The sequence below is a fragment of the Panthera pardus genome, unplaced genomic scaffold, assembly GCF_024362965.1.
Source record: "Panthera pardus isolate Hobbes unplaced genomic scaffold, ASM2436296v1 HiC_scaffold_26, whole genome shotgun sequence".
Lineage (NCBI taxonomy): Eukaryota > Metazoa > Chordata > Mammalia > Carnivora > Felidae > Panthera > Panthera pardus.
Window position 1 is genome coordinate 20,655,688 of NW_026526832.1, and position 25,928 is coordinate 20,681,615.

General features: G+C 37.4%; 1 protein-coding gene across 1 annotated transcript in view; it reads left to right on the forward strand.

Annotated features, from left to right (window-relative positions):
* ASXL2 (ASXL transcriptional regulator 2) overlaps window positions 1-25,928 on the forward strand; it is a 133,267-nt gene that overhangs the window by 34,815 nt on the left and 72,524 nt on the right. The window contains exon 2 of the mRNA XM_053891078.1: window positions 13,856-13,938. Coding sequence (XP_053747053.1) covers window positions 13,856-13,938 — 83 coding nt within the window. The remainder of the gene's footprint in view (window positions 1-13,855; window positions 13,939-25,928) is intronic.

Here is a 25,928-nt window from a genome sequence, read left to right on the forward strand (position 1 = left end):
GGAAAAATATTAAGCTATCTAAGGGAGGGAAGATATAAAATGTAGAAGTGCTAAAGAAAGTCAAAAGAGGGGTGCTTAGGTGGTTCAGTTGGTTGAGTGTCCAACTCTTGATTTCGACTCAGGTCATGATCTCACAGTTCGTATGTTTGAGCCCTGCATAAGGCTCCATGCTGATGGTGCACAGCATGCTTGGGATTGTTCCCCCCCCCCCCCCACTTCTCTCTGTGCCCCTCCCGATGCATGTGGTCTCTGTTCCTCTAAATAAATGAATAAACATTGAAAACAAAAAGCTACCAGAAAAAAAAAAAAGGAAATAAAAAGAGAAGACCAGTTATAATACATGGAGTTAATAAAAACCTCCATGTAAAAATAGCAGTAATGAAAAGATAAAGGATAAACTGGAAAAAATATTTGCAATAAATGTGACAGCAGAAGTTTTAGTATTCATTTTAAAGTTTTAATATATTGAATGTGAAAATAGAACTCATACAAATGGTATATATACTAAGTAGACAGTGGTCATGAATAACCAGTTTACAAGTGAGGAAACAGTTATTAAATCACAGAAATATATTAATTTGTAATGATATTTCATAAAAGGATATTCATAATATTCCTAATGATGCTTCAAACAAACAACCCAACTTCACTGGTTCCCTTTGGAGCATACTAGGAAAGTTGGGTAATTACTCTGAAAATTATTAAATAGGACACAATCAAACACTTACCCTTGTCTGTATGAATTCTCTGCCTTTCAGGTAACCAAAAAGTAGATGGAGGAAAACATTTCTTTTTGGAAGGATTTTAGCTAATGAATGAAGAAGGAATGATAGACTTATCACCATTTTTGGACACCTAAATAAAATAACGAGTCTAGGTAGTGATCATTATGGGTACTAAAACAATTAGGTAGGAATGCTTATGGGAAACTTTTTAATACTTTATAGTATAAAATAGCTTGTAGTTTATAATATGAAACTCTATAGAAGTCATTTCAAAAAAAGAGACCACAGATGTTTTGTGTTCTGACGTGGTGTGATAGGAAGTCTCCAACACTGCCTATGAAGTGTTTTTGCTAAAATAAAATACAAATCTGAGCCAGTCTCTAGGTGTTAATTCTAATATTCAGGAAATATGAGGGACAGAGTACTATACAATTAACAAAATATGGAAATGTGGGAAACTATAGCACAATCTACCTGGTTTCTTCAGTAAATAAATTGGAAGAAAAATGGAAGAAATCTATAGATTAGAAGAGAGTTTAAGACGTATGTTAACCAAATGTGATATGTTTGGGTCTTTGAATACTGATTTGAGCAATCTAACTGTTTAAAAAAGTTTGTTTTTTTCATGAAAATTGGGGATGTCTAAATAATTTGGTATTAAAGAATTGTAGTTATTTTTTGAGGCTTAAAATTTGTTTTTAATGTTTATTTTTGAGAGAGAGAGAGACAGGAGTGCAAGTGGGGGAGGGGCAGAAAGAAAGAAAGACACAGAATCTGAAGCAGGCTCCAGGCGCTGAGCTTGTCAGCACAGAGTCCAACGTGGGGCTCGAACCCATGAACCATGAGATCATGACCTGAGCCGAAGTCGGATGATTAATGACTGAGCCTCCCAGGCGCCCCTAGGGGCAGAGAATCTTTCACAGGTTCTATGCTCAGTGCATAGCTCTATGCCGGGCTTGGTCCTGAGACCCTGGGAGCAGGACCTAAGCTGAAGAGACGGACGCTCTACCAACTGAGCCACCCAGGCACCTCAAGAAAAACATTCGTTTCTTCTCCAAACTAAGTGATTTATGGCTCTAAGTATTGAGAAATCTAGCACAAATAATTTTCTAAATTTAAAATTAATTTTGAGTTCCTAATATTTAAAGGAACTAGTGATAAACTTTTTTTTTTTAAAGGAAAGTAAATATCCCTTATGCAGTTGTAACTAACTGGTTTCTTCTATTTTATTTCATTAAAGACTAGTATATCTAGAAAATCTGGGAAGTCCTCACTAGAAAGGCGTATAAAAATTTTTAGGTCTTTTTTTTTTTTTTTAATAATTTTTAAAAATTTATTTTAGAGAGAGAGAAAGACAGAGCACAGATAGGGGAGGGACAGAGACAGAGAGGGAGGCACAGAATCCGAAGAAGGCTCCAGGCTATAAGCTGTCAGTACAGTGCTCCAGGTCTTTGATTTAAAAAAAAAAAAAAATAATAATAATAATTAATTAATTTTGAGAGAAAGAGAGTGAGTTGGGGAGGGGCAGAGGGGGAGGGGAGAGAGAGAATCCCAAGCAGGCTCCATGCCCTCAGTGCAGAGCTAGACGCGGGGCCCGAACCCACAAACTGGGGAAATCATGACCTGAGCCGAAACCAAGGGTTGGATGCTTAATGGACGAACCACCCAGGCACCCCAACAGAACGAACTTTAATTGCCAGGGGGATGATTGTATCAGTTTCCTTAGAAATTCCTTCTAGTTTTTTTTTTTTTTTTAATTTTTTTTTTTAACGTTTATTTATTTTTGAGACAGAGAGAGAGCATGAGTGGGGATGGGGCAGAGAGAGAGGGAGACACAGAATCTGAAACAGGCTCCAGGCTCTGAGCGGTCAGCACAGAACCCGACACGGGGCTTGAACTCACAGACTGTGAGATCATGACCTGAGTCGAAGTCGAACGCTTAACCGACCAAGCCACCCAGGCGCCCCGAAACTCCTTCTAGTTTTTGACGAGGGCAAGCAATTGTACAAACTGTTTTTCTTTTATCAACTCCAGTGCTTTTCAGAATGGTTTACAAAAACCTCTACATTTTCCCACTTTTCCCAAGCAGAACTTGTAGCAACAGAGTTCCTCAGAGATTTCAGTGGCAGTATGTTTTCTTCAGGCAACCAAATGGATTATTTGAGGGGAAGTTCTGTGTTGGAACTGAATCTGCCTGGAATAACAACTAAATATGGAATATCATTTATACCCTTAACAATGCTTTTAATGTAGTTTTCTGCTTTGGGTTAATCAGTTGTGTATTTTTACTCTTTTAACTTGTTGATGGAAATATATTTTGTTTAGGTAGACTTGGCAAAATCATTTAATGTTCTCCTTTCTTTTATGGAATAAAAGCAGTGTATTTGTTGTGTTCAACCAGATCTCTTTTTGTGATGTAGTTGTTAAGTTGTGTGTGTGTGTGTGTGTGTGTGTGTGTGTGTGTGTGTGTAAGTAGGCTCTATGCTTAACATGGGACTCGAACTCACAACTCTAAGACCCAAGACTGGGCCAGCTGAGTGCCCCTGTAGTTGTTAAATTTTATAATTTATTTTTTATTTTTATATTTTTAAGTTTATATTTGAGAGAGAGCATGAGCTGGGGAAAGGGGCAGAAAGGGAGAAAGAGAATTCCAAGCAAATTCCGTGCTGTCAGTGCAAAGCCTGACATGAGGCTCGATCCCACATGAGATCACAACCTGAGCCAAAGTCAAGAGTTGGATGTTAACTGATTGAACCACCCAGGCACCCCTAAAATTTTAGTTTTTAATTTGATTTTTATTATTTAAATCAAGTAACTTGTTGCCTTATGTCAGGGTCACCCAACAAAGGAAATATAAATGTTTAATGACATGACCAATCCAACCTCATTAGTAACTAAAATTTTAAAATTGTAGCATATGTATATTTAAAATAGTTACCAAAGAGTTTTAAAATGATATAAATGCCGGTTAATGGTGTAGTGAAACTCCCGTACATCTGGCGGATCGCAATTTGACTATATTAAAATAACTTTATGCAGGAATTCCACTTGTTAGATTTAAAAATTTTTTTTTTTTTCAACGTTTTTTATTTATTTTTGGGACAGAGAGAGAGCATGAACGGGGGAGGGGCAGAGAGAGAGGGAGACACAGAATCAGAAACAGGCTCCAGGCTCCGAGCCATCAGCCCAGAGCCTGACGCGGGGCTCGAACTCACAGACCGCGAGATCGTGACCTGGCTGAAGTCGGACGCTTAACCGACTGCGCCACCCAGGCGCCCCCCCACTTGTTAGATTTTAAAAATAATCAGAAACACTTGGCATTTGTTATAATAAAAAATAAAAAAACACAATAACACATTATTGAGAATTGCTATATCTCCAAGTTCTATTTTTTTTTTCATGTTTGTTTATTTTTGAGATAGAGGGAGACAGGATCTGAAGCAGGCTCCACACTGTTAAGTACAGAGCCTGTTGCACGGCTCAAACTCATGAAATGTGAGATCATGACCTGAGGCAAAGTCAAATGCTTAACTGACTGAGTCACCCCACTATCCCCAAGTTCTAAACGAAACTGCTCAAAATAAAATATTCTCTTTGACGCACATGGTCTTTCATAAGTTATAGATATTGTTCTTATTTTCATTTTACTGATGAATTTGAGGCTCAGAGATTGACTTTACAAAGTCACAGAGCTCTAAATGATAGAATCAGGGATAAAATTAGGGTCTGTCTCATTCTTGGCATTTGTTGGTCCAGTGTGTAAGGATAATAATAATAGTGCTTCTTTAAGTGATTTAAAAATTTTTTTAATTTGTTTATTTTGAGAGAGACCGTGTGTGTACTGGCAGGGGAGGGGCAGAGAGAGGGAGAGAGAATTCCAAGTTGACTTTGCAGAGCCCATTGTGGGGCTCCGTCCCACAACCTGTGAGATCATGACCTGAGTCGAAACCAAGAGTCAGATGCTCTGAACCATCTGGGCACCCCTTTAAGTGATTCTAATATGCAACAATAGGAAATGGATTAAGTGATTTAGTGTTTATGTGTGTATAATATTCACTGGAGTATTATGCTGCTATGAAATATATCAATAAATGTCTCAAGATTTGCAAAAAAGGGCTTCTAATAATATTAAAATAGTACAAACTGATATGTGCAGAAGAAATCTCAACTATGTAAAATGTTACTGAAAAACTCCTGGAAGGGGATATGCCAACATGTTAAGTCCTGTTCTGTCATGGCAGAAGCCCTCTGTACATACAGTTAAATAAAACCTGTTTTTTTTTGTTGTTGTTGTTATTCCGAATTTTCTAGAATGGGGATACCCCGCTGGCTCAGTCAGAAGAGCATGTGACTCTTGATCTTGGGGTTGTAATTTTGAGCCCCGCATTGGGTGTAGAGATTACTAAAATAAATAAATGAATAAGTATTCTAGAATGAATATGCATTATCATTGGGGAAACCCTGTTACTTTACATATGGTATATCTGACTGTATATAGATTTAACTCAGCACCTGGAATTAATTTCTTTGTGGAGTACCATGAATTTCACTGGAAGTTAGTGAAACATTCTTATTTTGCCTGATTAATACTAGAATTTGAGAAACACAGTTTTTAAAATATTAGGATCTCCCCAGGCCCCACCAGGATCTTGTTTTTCAGTTTTATGTACTTGCTCATTGCTAAAAACAAAGCCAGGGACCCACTTCTTAAGATATCAACTTACTTACAGACATACGTAGAGGCTGACATTTTCATTAAGCTAATTTTGTCATGTTTCAAAACAGACGTGTGAGAAAAAGGTCTCTATTGGATCTTTACAGTTGAACATCCTATTCCTGTCTTAATCAAAAGAGTAAGTGACATTTCTGTAATCCTGTTAGTTTTTTTGTTTTTGCCTCAAGAGGTAAGAACCTACCCACTATTCAGCAGAGGCAGTTTGTATCATTCCAGCATATTTTAGTTAACAAAATAAGTATTTCTTTTATCATTGAACTCTTTGTTTTGTTTTGTTTTTGAGAGAGAGAGAGAGAGAGAGAGAGAGAATGTGCATGAGCCGTAGAAGGGCAGAGGGAGAGAGAATCTTACGCAGGCTCTATGCCCAGCTTGGAACCCTGTGTGGGTCTCAATCCCACGACCTTGGGATCGTGATCTGAGCTGAAATCAAGAGCCAGACGCTCAACCGACTGAGCCACCTAGGCACCTCTCAACTCTTCACTTTGTATAAAGTGTTAATATTATCCTCTAGTTTGGGGAATTAAGAGTTTTGCCATCTAAGTTCAGGCTGTGCTTTGTAACTTCTGAGTCTTAACTTCCTGGTAAAATAGACATAACTAAACCTGTTTTCCTTCTTGGATTATTGTGAGGATTGAATGAAATAGAATGGCTATGTGATGTTTATAAACCATAAGGCAGTTATAAATATGTGTGAATTAAGGGAGAAATGTAAAAAAAATTTATGTATTATCTTGGCAGCACCATCTGAAGATAATCTTCATAGGAAGTTTTTTTTGTGTGTGAATTCAGGTTTTAATGTTTTAATAGGTATATCAGTCTTTTGTGTTTTTATTTGACCATATTTTATGTGTATATCTCTATATAAAAACTCTTTTTGTGCCACATCAGTTGGTACAGACACTATGGTAAACAGTATGGATGTTCCTTAAAAAATAGAACTACCAGGGGTGCCTGGGTGGCTCAGTCGGTTAAGCGTCCGACTTCAGCTCAGGTCACGATCTTACAGTCTGTGAGTTCGAGCCCCGTGTCGGGCTCTGTGCTGATAGCTCAGAGCCTGGAGCCTGTTTCAGATTCTGTGTCCCCATCTCTCTCTGCCCCTCCCCTGCTCATGCTCTGTCTCTCTCTGTCAAAAATAAATAAACATAAAAAAAAAAAAAATCGAACTACCAGCAATCCCACTTCTGGGTATATACCCAAAGGAAATGAAATACTGTCTTAGAGAGGTATTTGCACCCCTGTGTTCATTGCAGCATTATTCACAGTAGCTGAGACATGGAAACAACTTAGGTGTCATACAGAAGATTTGGGAAAAAAAAAAATTACTGTGTGCAATGGAATACTATCCAGCCATAAAAAGAAGGAAATCTGCCGTATATGACAAGGATGAACCTTGTGAGCTTTATGCTAAGTGAAACAGTCAGATAGAGAAAGACAAATACTGCATGGTCCCATATGTGGAATCTAAAAAAAGTTGTTATCAGAGCACCTGGGTGGCTCAGTCAGTTAAGAATCTGACTCTTGGTTTTGGCTCAGGTCATGAGTTTGAGCCCTGTGTCAGTCTCTATGCTGACCGTTTGGAGGCTGCTTGGGATTCTCTGCCTCCCTCTCTCTGTCCCAACCCTGCTTGTTCTCTCTGTCTGTCTCTCAAAAATGGACGGATAGATGGATAGATAGATAAAAAAAATTGATCTCAGAAGCAGTAAGTTGTTGGTTTCTAGGCTTTGGGGGTGGGTAGGGGAAATGGAGAGATGTTGGTCAAAGGATACAAACTAGCAATTAGAAGAATAAATTCTGGTGATCTAATTAATGTACAGCATGGTGATTGTAGTAAACAATATTGTGTATTTTTTTGCTAAGGATATGGGACTCCTGCGTGGCTTAGTTGGTTGGACATCCAACTCTTGATTTTGGCTCAGGTCATGATCTCACGGTTGTGAGATTGAGCCCTGCCATGGGCCCAGCACTGGGTATGGAGCTTCCTTAAGATTCTGTCTCTCTTTTTCCCTCTGCCCCTCCCGGGTGCTTGTCCATGCACGCATTTTCTCTTTAAAAAAAAAAAAAAAAAAAAAAAGAAAAAGAAAAACCGTGAAATTTGCTACAAGTAGATCTTTTAATTGTTACCATGTGCACAAATAACTATGTGATAGTTAACAAAGCTTAATGTAATCATTTAACTATATATAAGAATATCACATGACCATATTGTATACTTTAAATGTACACAAGGTTATTTGTCAATTATGTCTCACTAAAGCTGGGGGAAAATCAGACTAAGGGAATAAAGTGTGTCTGCATGTGCGGGTGTGTGTGTGTGTGTGTGTGTGTGTGTGTGTGTGTGTGTGTGTAGGTGGTGGCGTTGCTTGTGAGTGTCTGAGTGTATTTTAGAGTGGTAAGGATCTCTCTGAAGAAGTGAAGGGAGAGAGTTAAAGGGGAAAGCATTGCAGGAGGTGGGACAGATGCAAATGGCCCTGAGTTAGGAATGAATTTGTTATATTTGAAGAAGGGCAAGAAGGTAATGTAAGAAGAGTAAGATACAGGATTTCATGTAGAATTTTTTAAGCTCTATCAAGGAATTCAGATTTCAATTTCAGCTAATTAAAAGAAGTGTTAAAATCAGAGGAATAATGTAATTTAAGTTTTAAGGTCACTTGCTGTCCCGTGTCCTGTGGATAGATTGGTCAGTCATATTAGTTAGGCACAGACTTGGCTGTGTGTAACAGTTCCTTAAATGGATTGGATGTGTATTTCTCTTTCATGCAGCGGTCTGGAGGTGTAGTCAGTAGTCTGCCATTCTTAGGGAATGGCCTTACCTGTATGGGTCAGGATGCCTTGTCACCCCCATTGTCAAAGCCTCGGGGTAGAGAAAGGACCAAAGTGGGACGTGCTCTGGCTTTTTGAAAATCTGGTTGTTGCTGTTATCACGTTCTGGTGTCTAGAACTTGAGTTCCATATCTAGTTTTGAGGGAGGCTTAGAGAGGAGGCCTCCATATCCAAGTCATGTTCCCTTTTCATTTATGGCTGTATAATATTCAGTGGTATAGATAATGCCAGATTCCTTGGTGTCCTGTTATTGGATAAGTAGCCTTTAAATTTTTTAGTGAGTAACGTAATGAATATTTTCTTCTATCTCAGTAGTACTGGATTATGTGTACATACTCATTTCATGGTGTTTACTTATTGCCATGTTTTTGCTGTCTAAATTAGCGGGGGAAAAACATTAGAGAATATGAGTTTTATATTTGATTGTTGGTAAAGTCAAACGTTCTGGTTCTTTTATTTTTCATAAATTTTATTATGGGATATTGAATGTGTACACAATAGTTGACAATAATATAATGAATATCTTTGTACCCATTGTGTAGCTCTTATAATTACCAACTTATAGCCAATCTTGCTATATTTAAGCCTCTGTCCTAATTTCCTCTGTATAATTTTGAATCAAATTCCAGACATCATATAATTTCATCTGTAAATATTTCAGTATGTAAATGCTTTTTCATATGATTGCTATCCTATTGTATTAGCTCTTTTATGAATTATTTGTCCATGTCCATGGTGTATTTTTTTTTTTCATTTTCAGTAATTGTATACATTTTAATATATAGACAATAAATAAAGGCTCAGTTTTCTATATGGGCCTTAATTTGGACAAGGATAATAAGTGAAATTTTGGACATGCTAAGTTTGAGATGTTTCTGAAGCATCTAAGGTTGATGTTTAAAAGGTAGTTATGGGGGGCGCCTGAGTGGCTCAGTCGGTTGAGTGACCGACTTCGGCTCAGGTCATGATCTCACTGTTTGTGAATTCGAGCCCAGCATCGGGCTCTGTGCTGACAGTCCAGAGCCTGGAGCCTGCTTCTGATTCTGTGTCTCCCTCTCTCTCTGCCCCTCCCCCACTCATGCTCTGTCTTTCTCTGTCTCAGAAATAAATAAACATTAAAAAAAGATTAAAAAAATAAAAGGTAGTTATGTACAGACTGTGCTGCTTTTTCTTTTATCAAAATACGGGTGCTTGGTGAAGACTTGGGGATGGATGATGTTACTCAGGGAGAGTTGGTGGAATGAGCAGCAAAAGCTGCAGATTGATGCTTATAAATTATTTAAGGGTGGGCATAGAAAAAGACATCTGTGAAGAAGACTAAGGAGAAGGGTTTTAGAAAAAAAGTCTAGAGAGAGCAATGTCTAAGAAAAGAATGGTTATTAACCCTGTCAGATGTAGCAGAGAGATCAAGGAAGATGATAAATGGAGGTGTGTTTGTTGGATTTTATGATTAAGCAAATGAGAAAATGGATATAGACACAGGACACAGTGTGCTGTAGTGATGCAAGATAGACTTGAGTTTCAATTCTGGCTACCACTTACCCTTGCTGTCTTGTGTTTGGAAATCTACTTATTGAACCTTAGTTATCCCACTTTTTTTTTTAAAAAAAATTTTTTTTTTTAACGTTTATTTATTTTCGAGACAGAGAGAGAGACAGAGCACGAACGGGGGAGGGGCAGAGAGAGAGGGAGACACAGAATTGGAAGCAGGCTCCAGGCTCTGAGCCATCAGCCCAGAGCCCGACGCGGGGCTCGAACTCACAGACCGCGAGATCGTGACCTGAGCTGAAAGTCGGACGCTTAACCGACTGAGCCACCCAGGCGCCCCTAGTTATCCCACTTTTTGAATGGTGATATTAATGTTTTCCTTTTAAAGTTGCTGTGAAATTTAACTGAGAGAATGTATAGCACTTATTTGTATTTTCTTCATAGGTGGTAGTAGGTGATACCACATTGTGATACCTTAATGGCTGATCTAGGGTATCTGACTTTAATGATTTCTATTATACAAGTCCTGTATCTGTTATTATTGACTTGCTGTACTAAATAATATTCTTTTGGTAGTATAGTATAGAGAACTGGTTCATTTTAGCTTTCATTGGCATCTTTTAATTGCCAAGAGTTCTTTATTTTTTTTTAATTTTATTAAAAAAAATTTTAAACATTTATTCATTTTTGAGAGACAGAGTGTCAGCAGGGGAGGGGTGGAGAGAGAGGGAGACATAGAATCTGAAGTAGGCTCCAGGCTCTGAGCTGTCAGCACAGAACCTGATGCAGGGCTCAAACCCATGAACTGTGAGATCATGACCTGAGTTGAAGTCAGATACTTAACCTACTGAGCCACCCACGTGCCCCTAGTTCTTTATTTCTTTAACAGTGAGAATGGAAAATGATTTAGGTATGAGAGTTCTGCTTAAACTTTGGATCTAAAAAAAGAGGAAACCAGAATTGACTTAAAGGGAGTCATTTTATTTATTTATTTAAAAATTTTTAATTTATTTTTTAAAATAAATCATTTTAAGCCTAGTGAGGTAGTGGCAGACACTTAGTTTTCCTTCATCTGGGAATGTTTAGATTTCCCCTTCATTCTTTTTTTTTTTTCATTTTCAGCATTTATATTCATTTTTGAGAGACCGAGTGTGAGTGGGGAAGGGTCAGAGAGAGAGAGAGAGAGAGAGAGAGAGAGAGAGAGGCATGGAATCCAAAGTCGGCTCCAGGCTCTGAGCTGTTAGCACAGAACCCAATATGGGACTTGAACTCACAGATTGTGAGATCATGACCTGAGGTGAAGTTGGATGCTTAACTGACTGAGCCACCCAGGTACCCCCTTTGTTCCCATTTTTTAAAAAAGTCATGTCTATACTAATATGGGGCTTGAACTCATGACCCCGAGATCAAAAGTCAGATGCTCTACCCACTGAGCCAACCAGGTGCCCCCTTTCCCTTTTATTCTTAAGGGGCATTTTTGCTGGATAGGAATTTTGAATTGAGAGCCCTTTTCTTACAGTACTTTACAATGTTTTTTTCACTATTTCTACTTTCCATGGTTTCTGATGAGAAATGTACAGTCACTGGAATTGTTCTCCTAAATAAATGGTTGTTTTACCTGGGTTGCTTTCAAATTTATTTTGTTGTTTTAGCGTTTGGTATGGGTTTCTTTGAATTTATGTTGTTTGAGATTCATTGACCTTGCTGAAATTGTAAGTGTATATCTTTAACCAAATTTGGGGAGTTTTCTGCTGCTGTTTCTTCAGATACGGTTTTTGCACTCTTTCTCATCTCTTTTTGGGATTCTGATAACATGAATGTTACACTTTGTGATTCTTTCCCATTAGCCCTGTTCATTTATTTTTTCTACCATTTTTCTGTCTATTCATCAGATTGGATAATTTCTATTGCTTTAGCTTCAAGTTCACTGACTCTTTTCTTCATTATCTCCATTCTGCAGTTGAGTGCCTCCAGGGAATTTTGGGTTTTATTTTGGTTAGTGTATTTTTTAGTCCTAAAATTTTATTTTGTTTCACACAGTCATACACACACACACACACACACACACACACACACACACACACACACACACCTTATTTCTCTGCTGACACTGTTTCTTTCAAGAATATTCTTGTTGACTTTTTTTTTTTTTTTTTTTAAGATTTTATTTTTGAGTAGTCTCTACACCCTGTGGATAGAGCTCCAGCTCACAACCCTGAGATCAAGAGTTGCATGCTCCACCGACTAAGCCAGCTAGGTGGCCTGCTTCCTGACTTTTTTTTTTTTTTTTTTTTTTTTTTTAATGTTTATTTGTTTTCGAGAAAGTGTGTGAGCAGGGTAGGGGCAGAGAGAGAGGGAGACAGAATCCAAAGCAGGCTCCAGACTCCAGGCTCCGAACTGTCAGCACAGGGCTGATGTGGGGCTCGAACCCAAGAACTGCAAGATCATGACCTGAGCCAAAGTTGGATGCTTAACCAACTGAGCCACCCAGGCACCCCCCTCTTCCTGACTTGAAGCATGGTTATAATAATTGCTTTAAAGTCTTTGATAATTCCAATGTCTTTGTTATCTTGGATTTATTGTGTGTAGGTTGTCTTTTCCCTTGTGAGTTCTTGAGAGTTTCCTAGTTGTTCAGTTGTCAAGTGATGTTGGATTGTATATAGACATTTTAATGTTATGTTATCATATTGTATGTCTTATTTAAATCCAATGGAGAATAATTTTGCGGGGGGGGGGGGATGAGTTTTAAAGTAGGTATTTATTTGACTTTGTTAGGTTCAGATCACAAGTTTCCACCTACCTTTTGTGCACTACAATTCCAATATTTAGTTTTCAAAGCCTTTGCAGAGTTGTTCTGATCTGTTCTGCATGTGTACCATTTACTGGGTAATTTGGGAACCTGATACTATGATTAGGGTTAGACACACACATGCATAGCTCTGGAGTGACCCCAGGAGTGTTTATGGAACTTTGTGGTATCATTTTCTTGGCTCCTTTGTCTTTGCAATAACTTTCTCCCTGATAACTTTCTGGCTCCTACAGACCCTTCTTCCTTGTCCTATGGCTGGACAGCTGAGGCTTTCATTTCTCTGTTTTGCTGTATATTCCACAACTGCATCTGCCTTTGATGGCAAACAATAGGATGACAGAGAAAGAATATAAGCCATGTGGATTCCCTTCACACCTAGGGGATTAGAAGGGTTCTGTTTTGTTGGAGTTTTCAGTCCCTGTTCAACCATTGCTGGTATCACCACTGCCAAGGATGCTGTCTTGGCTTGTCTGGGGGCATAGGTCAAGAGAAAGGGGGGAAACCTCAGAAAACCGCCTCTCCCTAGGGGACCCCTTTACTGATCCTCAGATCAAAAAAGAGAAGAATTCTCTTGAGAGCCATTTCTGCCTGCTGTTAGTGGACAGTTCTGAATTGGTACTGCCTTTGAGTTTAGACTGAGTGGTCCCAGAGCAAATAAAATCAGGAAACTCACTTAGGGGTTAGTAAAACTTCTAGTTGTGGTTTTGTACTCCAACCCGATTGCTACCTCAGAATGCTGCTCCATGCATTCCGTCCAGGTTTTTAGTCATATTCAGCAGGAGATAAACTATGCTTACTCCTTTTTTACCAGAACCAGGAAATTTTGTTACAACTGTATTGTTCATTTGTTTTGGTTAAGAATTTATTGAGCATTCATGCCATACTCAGCTTTGCTGGGAATGTCAAGATGATAATCTCAAACTACCTATAGTAGATCCACAGTTAGGCATGTGACATGGGGGTGGAGGCAGAAAGTACATAATTTTATACTAAACACTACTAATAAATAATTTAGTTATTAATCTTAATCTTTTTTGATCCATTTCTGTTTCAGGACTTGACATATTGTTTGTGACTAAGAGAGAAGAACCTGTTTATATTCCATTAATTTTCCATTTTTCTTATCATCCCAAAATTAAAGGGATGAAAAGTCCCTGGATATGTATGTGCTGGATGAAATTAATACATAGTTATAAGAATAAGAACTATAATTATACACATAATTATAATAAGAACTTAAAATAAGAAATAATTTATTATTATATACTTGTTTCTCAGGTCTTAGAAAAATACCCCAATACACCCATGAGTCATAAAGAAATTCTTCAAGTTATCCAGAGAGAAGGACTAAAAGAAATCAGGTGAGTTACTTAAATATTATTAGTAATAATTACAATACTTGATTAGAGTGTTTTGTGGTATATAGCAGTGTACTTTAGCCCTGAAGATTGATGATTTAGTAATAACTGCTTTGCTAATTTCTGATTTATTCAGTTGTCAGATCTCTGGAGTTTTCAGTCATAGCACAGTTATAAAACCACAAGTATGTTTAAAAAAAAATTCTTAGAATGTATCTGTTTCCATCCCATGCACTTTAATTCTTAGGAAGTCCCGGAGCCATCTTCAAACCTTCACCTATGAGTTCAGTCTTTTAATTTAATAAGCTTGGTCAGTAGCATGTAACAAGTATTCTCTAGTGCAGGGAGAGTGCTAGAAATAGACAATCTAGGAAGAAATAACCTTGGCCAAAAAGAATAAAATGGAAAAGGTACATATAGAGCAGTATGTATTTCAAGTAATAGTTATATGTACAAATAAAACAGCTTGGGGTCAATTAATACAGGACCAAAGATAAAACACACTTTAATTTCTAAGAGCCTTCTATTACAATAGCACGTAATAGTCACTTCATAAACAAGACCTTCTGTCATCAAGAAATGTTAAAATTGGGGCAACTGGGTGGCTCAGTCAGTTAAGTGTCCGACGTCGGCTCAAGTCATGATCTCGCTGTTCACAAGCTCGAGCCCCACGTAGGGCTCTGTGCTGACAGCTCAGAGCCTGGAGCCTGCTTCTGATTCTGTGTCTCCCCTTCTCTGCCCCTCCCCCACTTGTCTCCTCTCTCTCTCTCTCTCAAAAATAAGTTAAAATATTAAAAAAATAAAAAAGAAATGTTAAAGTTCTGTTCAACATACTTTGTATTGTTAACGTTGAAATCTGGGAGTCTATATGAGAGATATTTTCATTAAGATGGGAAAGGTTGGAGTGCTTTAAAACTGCTACTAGTTTTCTCAAGTGGGGGTGGTATTGTGTAAACACCCTTAGGGAAAGTGTTCAGAATTTATGGGGCTGTGTTTGATTGTCAAAGTGACTAGAAAGTACAGGAGCACGGTGGCATTTAACAGGTAACAGGATGCTAAATGTCTCACATTGTGCTGGATGGTCCTTTACACTGGAGAATTGTTCAGCTCAGATGCCAGAGTAATAATGAGCTATGGTAAAATATTTGTAAACGGACAGTAATACATTTTTTGATAAATAGCTGTTGTGTGTTCTAGATTGTAATTCTCATCTTCTTGAATATAAAATTCAGTTTTTTGCCCTTGTTTGCTAACAGAGCTCAAGAAATTTTGTTTGATTTGTGGCCAAACGTCAATAGGCTGGGAATAAAATAGGTTTGTGTTATGACTTTGAAGGAATGAAGTAAAATTAGTGTATTTCACTTTATGTAACATAAGTCTCTCAGAAATTGTGTGAACATTTAAACATTTTTGTAAATTAAAAAATTAGTCACTTAATTTATCAGTGATATAATTCTAAATTTTTATTTGAATTAGATAAGACTTATTAGATTAAAGCATAATGTCCATGTAATAACAGATCAATTTGTACAAAGCTACAGGAGCAAAAGGTAGTGATTTTTGTGGTTCTGTGGAACAAATTCTGCTAAGGTGTTCTAATATTTTTTTATAACAGTATGGGGTTTTTATAGAATATGAATGGGCAAGAGATTTCATTTTTTTCCTCCTTAAAGTTAGACTTTTGATGCACACCAGGGACATAGACCAGGATATCTGGTGTGTAGAGAGTAAACTACCCTCAGTCCCTTAGGTCTCAGTGACAGGTGCAGGGTCATCTGGCTCCAATATACTAAAGCTCTGTGACTTTACACTTATCGTTATCATTTCTAGGAAGCAGGCAAGAATAGTAAATATGTGAAGAATAGTAAATAAATAAAAGAAGGGGAAAAAAAGAGATTTAGAAAAAAAATAGCAAAATGGTAGAGTCAGCAAAAGTAGCTTCTGGCTTCACTTCGTGATAACAATTTATAAGTAGCTGCTCTTGGTTAAACTACATTGTTGTGATGCAATTGTGTAACAACAAAGCAGTTCTTTCTAAGTCACCATTGACTTCCATTTTGTTAACTCCATGGGACTTCTAGTTACTCTTACTACTTAGCATTATTTCACACAGTTGACTACGCCTTCCTTTTTGAAACTCTGTTACCTGAAGCGATTACAAACATTTCTTCTCTCCTCCTCCTTCCTTCTCAGTTTTTTTTTTCCTTTGCTCACTACCTTCTAACTTAAGTGCGATTTTGTCCAATTCCATAGCTTTAAATATTATATGTTATCAATTCTCAAATATGTAGGGAAGCTCTTTCTTCAGCCTTTGTATATGCTTTTTTTTTAAATTTTTTTCTTAACGTTTATTTATTTTTGGGACAGAGAGAGACAGAGCATGAACGGGGGAGGGGCAGAGAGAGAGGGAGACACAGAATGGGAAGCAGGCTCCAAGCTCTGAGCCATCAGCCAAGAGCCCGACGCGGGGCTCGAACTCACGGGCCACGAGATCGTGACCTGAGCTGAAGTCGGACGCTTAACCGACTGAGCCACCCAGGCGCCCCATATGCTGACTTTTTAACAAGGAATATGCTTTTACCTCAGTTACCTCTTATTTTTTACGTGTCAGTTTGAATATGTCTTTTTCAGAGCACTTTGGCTGACTTTACGAGTTAGAGCATATTTCCTTTTTTAGTGTATTATAGTGTTCTGTTTATTTCTTCATACCACCTAAAGTTTGAAGTCACATATTTTTGTGATCTTAAAAAAGTCATCAAGCTTCTCTATTGCTTACATTAAGGTAGCTCCATGAGGAGTGAAATTTGCTCTTTGTCCCCCTTCTCTTTTGTGTTTGGCATATGTCAGACATTGAAAACCTACTTGTTATATATGTGAAGTATTAGTAGTTGGGAGATCACATTCAGATGCAGTTACAGCTTATTCTCTTGCTGCAGTGATGTGTTAAATGATTGTCTTATAATCATTAAAGTTTTTAGATTACTGAATGAAATAGATAATATCTTTATTAAAGATGTGCTGCTTTTTACAGTTTAATTTTCATTCCTCAATCCATAGTACGTGGCTTTCAGTTCTTTTTTCCCTTTGTAGTTTTCCCCATCTTCCCCATTTTGAAGAAGCTCACTTAAGTTTGATTATTCCACATTCTATTGTTTTATTTTAAAATACATTAAAGTGGACACAGCCTAAATGTCCATTAAAAGATGAGTGGATAAATAAAACGTAGTATATAATTTCAGTGGAATATTATCAGCCTTAAGAAAGAATGAAATTCAGATACATACTACATGGATAAACCTTAAAAACATGCTAAGTGAAATAAGACACAAAAGGACAAGTAGTGATTGACGACAGGAAAAAAAAAAGGACAGATATTGTACAGTTCCATTTGTATGAGATACTTAGGCAGACTGATACAGAGACAGAAAGTAGAATAGAGGTTACCGGGGACTGAGAGTAGGGAAAAATAAAGAGTTATTGTTTAATTAGTATAAAGTTTCTTTCTGGGATGATGAAAAAGTCATGGAAATGGACAGTGGTAATGGTTGCCCAGCATTGTGAATGTACTCCATGCTACTGGAATCTACACTTAAAAATCGTTCAAATGGGGACACCTGGGTGGTTCAGTTGGTATAGTGTCCGACTTTTGATTTTGGCTCAGTTGTGATCTCACGGTTTGTGATGTGAGTTTGAACCCCGTGTCGGGCTCCACTCTGGCAGTGTGGAGCCTGCTTAGGATTCTCTCTCTCCCTCTTTCTCTGCCCCCCTCCCCCCCAAAATAAATAAATAAACTTTAAAAAAAGGTTCAAATGGTAACTTGTATGTTACATATATTTTGTCACAAAAATAGTATTAAAAGGTAAGTGATTGGCTCCTGGCTGAGAAGGACAGAGGTACTGGTTCCTTTAAGAACTTAAGAGTTTTTAAGAGGTTTTCTGCAGTCTTTGAGCTGAACAGTTTTATAAGTCTCAGGGTCTGGTCAACAGACAGAAGCTACATGGTAATTTGAACAGGGAAGTTACTAAGTTAACTAGTTATTAATTTGTTAACCAGAAATTAACTATTAAAAGGGAGCAGCCAGTACCTGCAGGGCTGAGGCAGCGTGACCTAAGGAGACCCCTCCATGTCCCTAGGCTGTTATTCAGATCTTAATGGACAAGGTAGGGCTCTGGTCCCGTGGATGACAAAGTTCACTAGTGCTGTAGCCTGGGCTAGCACTTAGGAAACTCCCTACTGAGTATTAGAAGAACTTGTTGGAAAACCTCCTGCTGGGCACCTGTCCCACATTCACTGGGAGCCAGCTGAGGCTCCAGCAGAATTTTCTGGGAAGCCAGCCACAGGCATTCTGCTGAACCTTGCTGAAGGTGGAGGGCCGTCAAAGTGTCCTTCATGTTGCTGGGTGCTGCCTGTCGTAAGAGCAGGCAGGCAACAGTACAGTAAAACCAGAAAGAAAAGCGCCCTTTCATGCTGTAGTGTTCCTCCAGTGCACTATTGACAAACTTAACGTTGAGCCAACTGGCAGAGGAGAAGTGTTTATAGGGTCCAGCTCCACTACTACAGAGAGGACAAAGGAAGCTGGATTTGGAGCTAAAAGTCAATAAATTGATAACTAGCACAACAGCCTTCAGTAGTTTTTCAGTAGAATAACTAAAATCATTGTCTGGCCCCATATACCATTTTGTTTTACTTGATTTGTTTCCATCTTCACTCCAGCTAAACTGTATAGACAGCACATAGTATTTTTTAAAGAAATACTCTATCTGATAATCATTGACATGATTAGATTTACTCTACCATTTCACTATTTTCTGTTTTTCTTTATATTTTATTTTACTGTCCCCTCTCTGCTGCCTTCTTTTGCCAGTGTTATCTGGCTGGCTCAAGTCTCTCAAAAGGCCTAGTGGATATTTCTTAATCCAAGGGCAAAGACCAGACCTCTCTTTGGGTAAAGGTAAATTCTTTACTACATACTCCCATACAAATCAAATTAGACTTCCCAAATGTGCCAGCTTTCTTAATTTTTAATGTTTAAGGTAGTTGCTTTTTAAAAATTGACATATAATGAACATACCATAAAAGCATTTTAAAGCATATGGTTCAGTGGTTTATTATTTAATGTATTTGTACAGAACATTTCCATTATCCCCAAAAGAAACCCTTCAGTATTAGTTGTCATTCCTTTTCCTTGCCCCACCCTCAGTGCCCCAGCCTTAGGCAACCTCTAATATGCTTTCTCTGACCATGGATTTGCCAATTTTGGATATTTCATAAAATGGAATCACACAATATGTGGTCTTTTTTGACTGGCTCCTTTCATATAGTATAAAGATTTGAAGGTTCATTCATATTGTATTATTTATCAGTACTTTATTCCTTTATTGCTGAATAATATTCCATTGCATGCATATGCCACATTTTACTTACCCATTCATCAGTTGATGGGCATTGGGGTTATTTTCACTTTTTGGCTATTATGAATAATACTACTGTGAACATCCATGTACAAATTTTTGTGTGGGAAGTTGCTTTCTGTATTTTTACAAGTTTTAGTTGCAACCAGCCAGAAAGAGAGAGAGGCTATTGTGGGTCTGCTCTCACCAAGTCTCACTCAATTTTAAATCATGAAATTGGATTGAGCTTTAAATTTGTGGAGTTCATGGAAACATGAATTAATCCACAAATTTCAGTTCAAAATCATTGTGTTTTTCTTTGGCTTAGAATAGAATTCCAGATTTTGGTGTAGCCTTTGTTTTTCAGTCATTTTAAAACTATAGGAAGGGGGTTTATCACAGATAGTCTAGTATAGGCTACTTAACACAAATATTTTATGACTAGTGTTTGAAACCTCCATGTTGAGTAGTTCTGTAATCGGAGCCAGTTTTTTGTACCAAATGAGTAAGTGGATGTGAATAGAACACAGTAAACCAGTATGAATTTAACCAGTGGTTAAATGTTTAAGCATCACTCTGTCCAAACGTGTAGTCAGTTCTCAAAAGGAAATAATACACCTGCCTCAAACATTTGCATCTGATAATTACAAGATGATATGTAGTCTGAATTATGATTTAGATAAATATATATATTTAGATGAATGTAATTTATGAAGAATGGCCTGCAGCAGTAGGAGTTGAAAGGGTTAAGGAGACTAATAAAGGGGCTGCTTTACTGGAGCAGGCAAACTATGGTGGTGTTTTGTTTGGATTTGGTAAGTAGTGCTGGGGAGAATAGATGGATTTAAGATACATATTTCAGGACTTGCTAACGGATTGGATGTGGAAGGTAAAAGGAAAGAGGAAATAAAAAATGATTTCTAGGCTTCCTGATTATATAGCTGCTATTTACTATAGAAAAGAACTGAAGAATGAACTGGACAAGTGAGGAGTTGTTAAAGGATTCACTGAGCATGTATTTGTGGATTCAAAAAAAGTTGTGACCCTTACAAGGGGTGAGGAGGTATTCAGGTGCAGGGCGTGGTTATAGTATAAATTTCAAGGTCGCAGCTAAAAGGTAACAGTGATCTGGAGCTATAGAGTAGGTGTCTATTTTCAGAGATTAATACCTAATACCTGTTTGGCACATCATTGAGTAAAGAGTTCTGGTGTGTTATAGAATCCAAAAATGCATCCTTTCCTTTCATGATAATGTACTTTCACTTATGTTACCAGTCTCGGTTAATAAGATACCGAAGACAGTTACCTAAATATAAATTTTTTTTTTAAATTTTTTTTTTTTAACGTTTATTTATTTTTGAGACAGAGAGACAGAGCATGAACAGGGGAGGGACAGAGAGAGAGGGAGACACAGAATCTGAAACAGGCTCCAGGCTCTGAGCTGTCAGCACAGAGCCTGATGTGGCGCTTGAACTCACGGACCATGAGATCATGACCTGAGCCGAAGTCGGACGCTTAACCGACCGAGCCACCCAGGCGCCTCAATAAATTTTTACTTTTAGAAAATTGCAAATGGAAAGAAAAGCATACATTCTCCAGCTAAATTATAAATTGTCCTCTCACCCTGGACTGTTTTGAAGTCAATCTTAGGCATTTTATTACTTCAGCAATGCAGTATATATCCAACAGAGACGAACTCAAGAGACTGTGCAAATTGAATATTTTGGCTTATCAGAAAAGCAAACAACTAAACATAGACATTAAGTATGCAATACTGTTGGTGAAACATACACAGAATACTCCATAAGTCAAATGTTTGTGTATGTTTTATACAATTCCCATGAATCCTTTACTGTTAATCACTCTTCACTACTTCTTTCCTTAGTCTTGTACAACAGGTTTCTCCCCTTCATCAGCTGTGGCAGCCATTAATGTTTAAGTATAGGACTTCAAGCCTTCCTTCTAAATTAGCCATTGCTTTTAGTGCCTGCGCCCCCCGCCCCCCAGGTTTTCTTAACCTGCTTTGTTCATCCTTTAGCTGTATTACCTTGACTCTTCTTATATCTGCTATTAGAGAAAGAGAGTTTTTAGCAAAGAAGAGAAAAATAACTATTTTCTGAAACCCTTTTCTCTTACTACTATTTCTTTCCATTCATAAGTAGAAGAGGAAAGAGAAATTAGGAAGATTCTTGGTATTATGAATTTATCATCCTCAGATTATATTCTGAATTAGACCATTTATGAGTGGTCCCAAGGGTTCATGATATACAATAATTAATAATTTTGGTGAGTCATGAATTTGAATCTTGTACACCATAAAACTGATGTGGGAGAATAAGTTATGTAGCTAATAAAAGAGTGTAGCCAACTACCTAGCTTTTAAATTATAATTTAAAAAACTGGATTTTTTTGCAAATGAAGTTTCTCTAGCTGTTTACAGCATGATGGCCCTGATTAACAGTACCCCCAGAAAGGTAATCCCTGTTGTATTCCTCACCCTTGCCTCCCTTCCCCAACCCCTTTTCCAAATCAGTCACATTATTTCAGTCACAGAATGTTATAGCTGGAATAGTTAATTGGGATATTACCGTTACATGTCAATTTATTATTGAAGGATTTAGGCCCATGGAGATTGGTCAGGGTTAGACAACTGGTTCTGTGAAGCTAGAAACCCAGGCTTACTGTTTCTGGTTTTGTTCTTATTAATATATCATACTGTCTGTATATCCCTAGTTCTTCCTACTCTTTTGATTAGTATATTTGCTTGATTTTTCAAATCAGTCTTGTATTATGTGCTGGTACATAATAACATTAAGATAGTTGCTATCTAACTGTAAATTTCTTTCTGGAAGAATTTGGAACAAAAACTTCAGCCATTATAATAACTTGACTTCTGAAAGGGCCACTACATTTTTAAAGAATTTACAGTAATGGAACATTTAAATCTTTATTGTTGTTTTGTAGAACTCCAATTTGTTCCCTAACAAGGAGTTGATTTTTTGTTTTTTTAATGTCTCAGTCTTGTATCCCAAGCAAGCTCCTTTAGAGTTGGAATTGTAAAGAACCTGGGAACCATCTAACAAAGATCATGCTCAATAAACAATTGCTAGATTGAAATTTTACCTCTTTGGAGGAGTCCCAGTTGCATCTAATTAGTATTAATACATTTACTTATGAACAAGATAATCTCTTTCACATGGTATTAAAATAATGTTTTAGCTTACCTCATACCAAAAACTAATCTGAGCACCTAATTTTTTCCCCATCTCTTCTTTTGTAAAATATGTAGCAAGGGTAATAAAGTCAACATTCTCTACTAGTTTTCAGCAGAAATCATTATCTCTGCAGAATAGATCATTGGACTGCTTGCCAAGCTGAATTGCCTTAAGGTGATATACTGGAAAGAACTCAGTTTAAGAATGAAGAATATTATTGATTAAATTGATACCATATTTATCTAAAGTTAGCTGATACCTTTGAATTTAGCCTGTGTTTTCTTTATCTGCCTGTTGCAGTCTGGTTTCAAGCACACAAACCTTGTAGGGATGTCAAAAAGGCTTAATAATGAAGAAACAAAAATCCCCAAATGCTTGTATATTAACAGAAAAGAGTATTCTTGCCCATTGTTACTCAGCTTCACAGTAGTGGATTCATTATGGAAACTAATAAACCTTAGGGTCCATAGCTGATGGCTTTATGATGGCTCCTTGAAATTGAAATGCATGGGAAGAATATTAAAGAATACTCATTGTATCCACATTTGACTCAAAACTGCTTTAATAGTTTTAGTTTGTCACATAATTAAGGTATGCAGTTGTTATCTGAAATGGTTTAGACTATTTATCTGAGTTTAACTGTGCATGTCTAGACAACGTGATATTTTGGGCTAACTTGTAAATTCTAAAGAAGAAATGAATGTTCTATATAGCAAAGTGGGGGGAGGGTGCTAATTTGAAGAATTGTGGATATTGCTGGGAGGGGAAGGGAGAGTTTATTTTTTTGTTTTATTGTTAAAATTAAAAGCTTTTTTTTTTCTTTCTTTCATTTTCTTGGGGTGCATTCCAACTCCAGAAGGTAAGAAGTATTACTTTATTCTAAGGAAGTACCTATAATGATAAAGTATACTTTTACAAGTTTAATTGAACTCATCTTTGGATGTGTGATTTTTACTTATAAAACTAAACAATTAGTCCAGAAACTAAATAAGAGTAGAAGTACTATGTAAATATTTATTATATGTGACTTTTTTTTGTCCTTTTAGTCTGTAATCATTATTTGGTCATAATTTTAGAAACCAGTCTACATTTGGCTTTATTAAAATTATCATTTGACATATTAGCATTGGAATACCTAGTGTTCATGCTGACTAATAATAAAAATATTTCAGATTGGAATTGTGTGAGCTAACATTTGCTTTATGACCATAATATTGAAAATATATGTTTATGCTCTGACTGATATAGAGGGAATATTGGTAAGTCTTCTAAGAGAATGATACTTATTTAAAACCAGGCTAGAACAGGTTAAAATTCATAGTTTGGATCCTTTATTGAATTGGCTTTTTTTCTGTGTTGACATAGCATTAAACACACCTCTTCTAAAACAGTTTTTATGTTATAATTACTTATCTGTCTTAGCTATGAGACTTTAGAATAGGAACCACATCATTGTATTTTCATGTTACTTGGACTTCGTATGGCTTTTAGTTGCAGCTAAATCTTTTTAACTGCAGCCAAATTTGCATTCTATTAAGTTCGTTTATAAGAATCTATTCATTTTTTTAGTATCCGTTTGTGGAGAAAACCTTAATTCGGTTTGTGCGAACAGTTAAAATTATTTAAAAAATTTAAAACTAGGTAAGGTGTTTTTTTGTGGGGTGTGTGTGTGTGTGTGTGTGTGTGTGTGTGTGTGTTTTCAGGGGGCCTTATATTGATTAGGTTCTTTAGGTGCAAATAACAGGAACCAAATGTGAAGAACTTAAGCAAAATGGGATATATTTGAAGAATGTGGGGTAGCTCATAACCTCAAAGGAAAGAAACAAACCTTGAAATTGAGAGAACTAAGTTAACTTCAGAGATCAGGTAGCTAGAACTAATGGATGGGCTCATTAGGACTTTGTAGCTGGGATGAATTAGTCTGTGTCTCTTCTGTTCAGGGTTAACATACAAGGAAGAGTGAACCTGGCTGGTTCAGTGTCCAGGCATGGTGAGATCTTGATGGCCAGTCCTACAAGAGTGTTTCCAGTAGGGTAGGTCATAGTTCCCCAAAGCAAAGTGTACATTCTTTCCAGAAGAAGAGAGAATGTATTTGGCCAGGCAGAACCAACAGATGTCTACACATTGCTCACTGTAGAAAATTAGAGTAACAACAGAAAAATATAAGGTACAAGCAGTTGTAAGAAATCATCCTTTATACAGATTCTCCCAATGGTAACAGTGTGCAGTACCGTAGTACAGTATCAGCAACCAGAATATTGCTTTTCATACAGTCTACTTGATTTACTTGTACTCCTGTGTGTGTGTGTGTGTGTGTGTGTGTGTGTGTGTGTGCGCGCGCGCGCGGCGCGCACATGTGGATGTGTATTTGACTCTGTGCGGTCTTACCACGTGTATAGATACATGTATCTACCACCACAGTCAAAATACAAAACAGGTTTATCAACAAGAGGATCCCTTGTGTTGCCGATTTCATAGCCACACCTACCTCCCTAGTACCACCTCCATCCACCCCCCCTCAGGCCAGCCACCACTAATGTGTTCTGCATTTCTGTAATTTTGTCATTTCAATAATTTGTATTAATGGAATTGTATGAAATATATAATATTTGGGATTGACTTTCTCAGTGTAATTCCCTGTGGATTCATCCAGGTTGTTGTCTGTGTCAGTATTTCGTTTTCTTTTTTTATTGCTGAGTAGTATTCAGTGACATGGCTGTACAGTTTATTTAACTAGTCACTCATCGAAGGACATCTAAATTGTCTCCAGTTTTTCACTGTTACAAATAAAGCTTCTATGAAAAGTATACATGTTTTTGTGTGAACATAAATTTTCCTTTCTCTGGTGTAAATGCCCACAAGTGCAGTTGCTGATGTTGTATGGTAAGTGCATATTTAGTTTTTTGTTGTTGCTGGTTAAAAAAATTTTTTAAATTCATTTTTGAGAGACAGAGTGAGTGGGGGAGGGGCAGAGAGAGAGGGAGACACAGAATCTGAAGCAGGCTCCAGGCTCTGAGCTGTCAGCACAGAGCCTGATGTTCGAACTCACGGACTGCAAGATCATGACCTGAGCTGAAGTTGACACTTAACCAACGGAGCCACCCAGGTGCCCCTAGTTTTTTGTTTTTTTTTTTTATGTTTATTTTTGAGAGAGAGCGAGCGTGAGAGTGTGCTAGCGGGGGAGGGCGGGCAGAGAGAGAGGAAGACAGAGGATCTGAAGCAGGCTCTGTGCTGACAGCAGACAGCACGATGTGAGGCTCAAACTCACAAACTGTGAGATCGTGACCTGAGCTGAAGTCAAGACACTTAACCGACCGAGTCACCCAGGTGTCCCATGCACGTTTAGTTTAAAGACACTTTCACATTGTTTCCCACAGTGATTGTACCA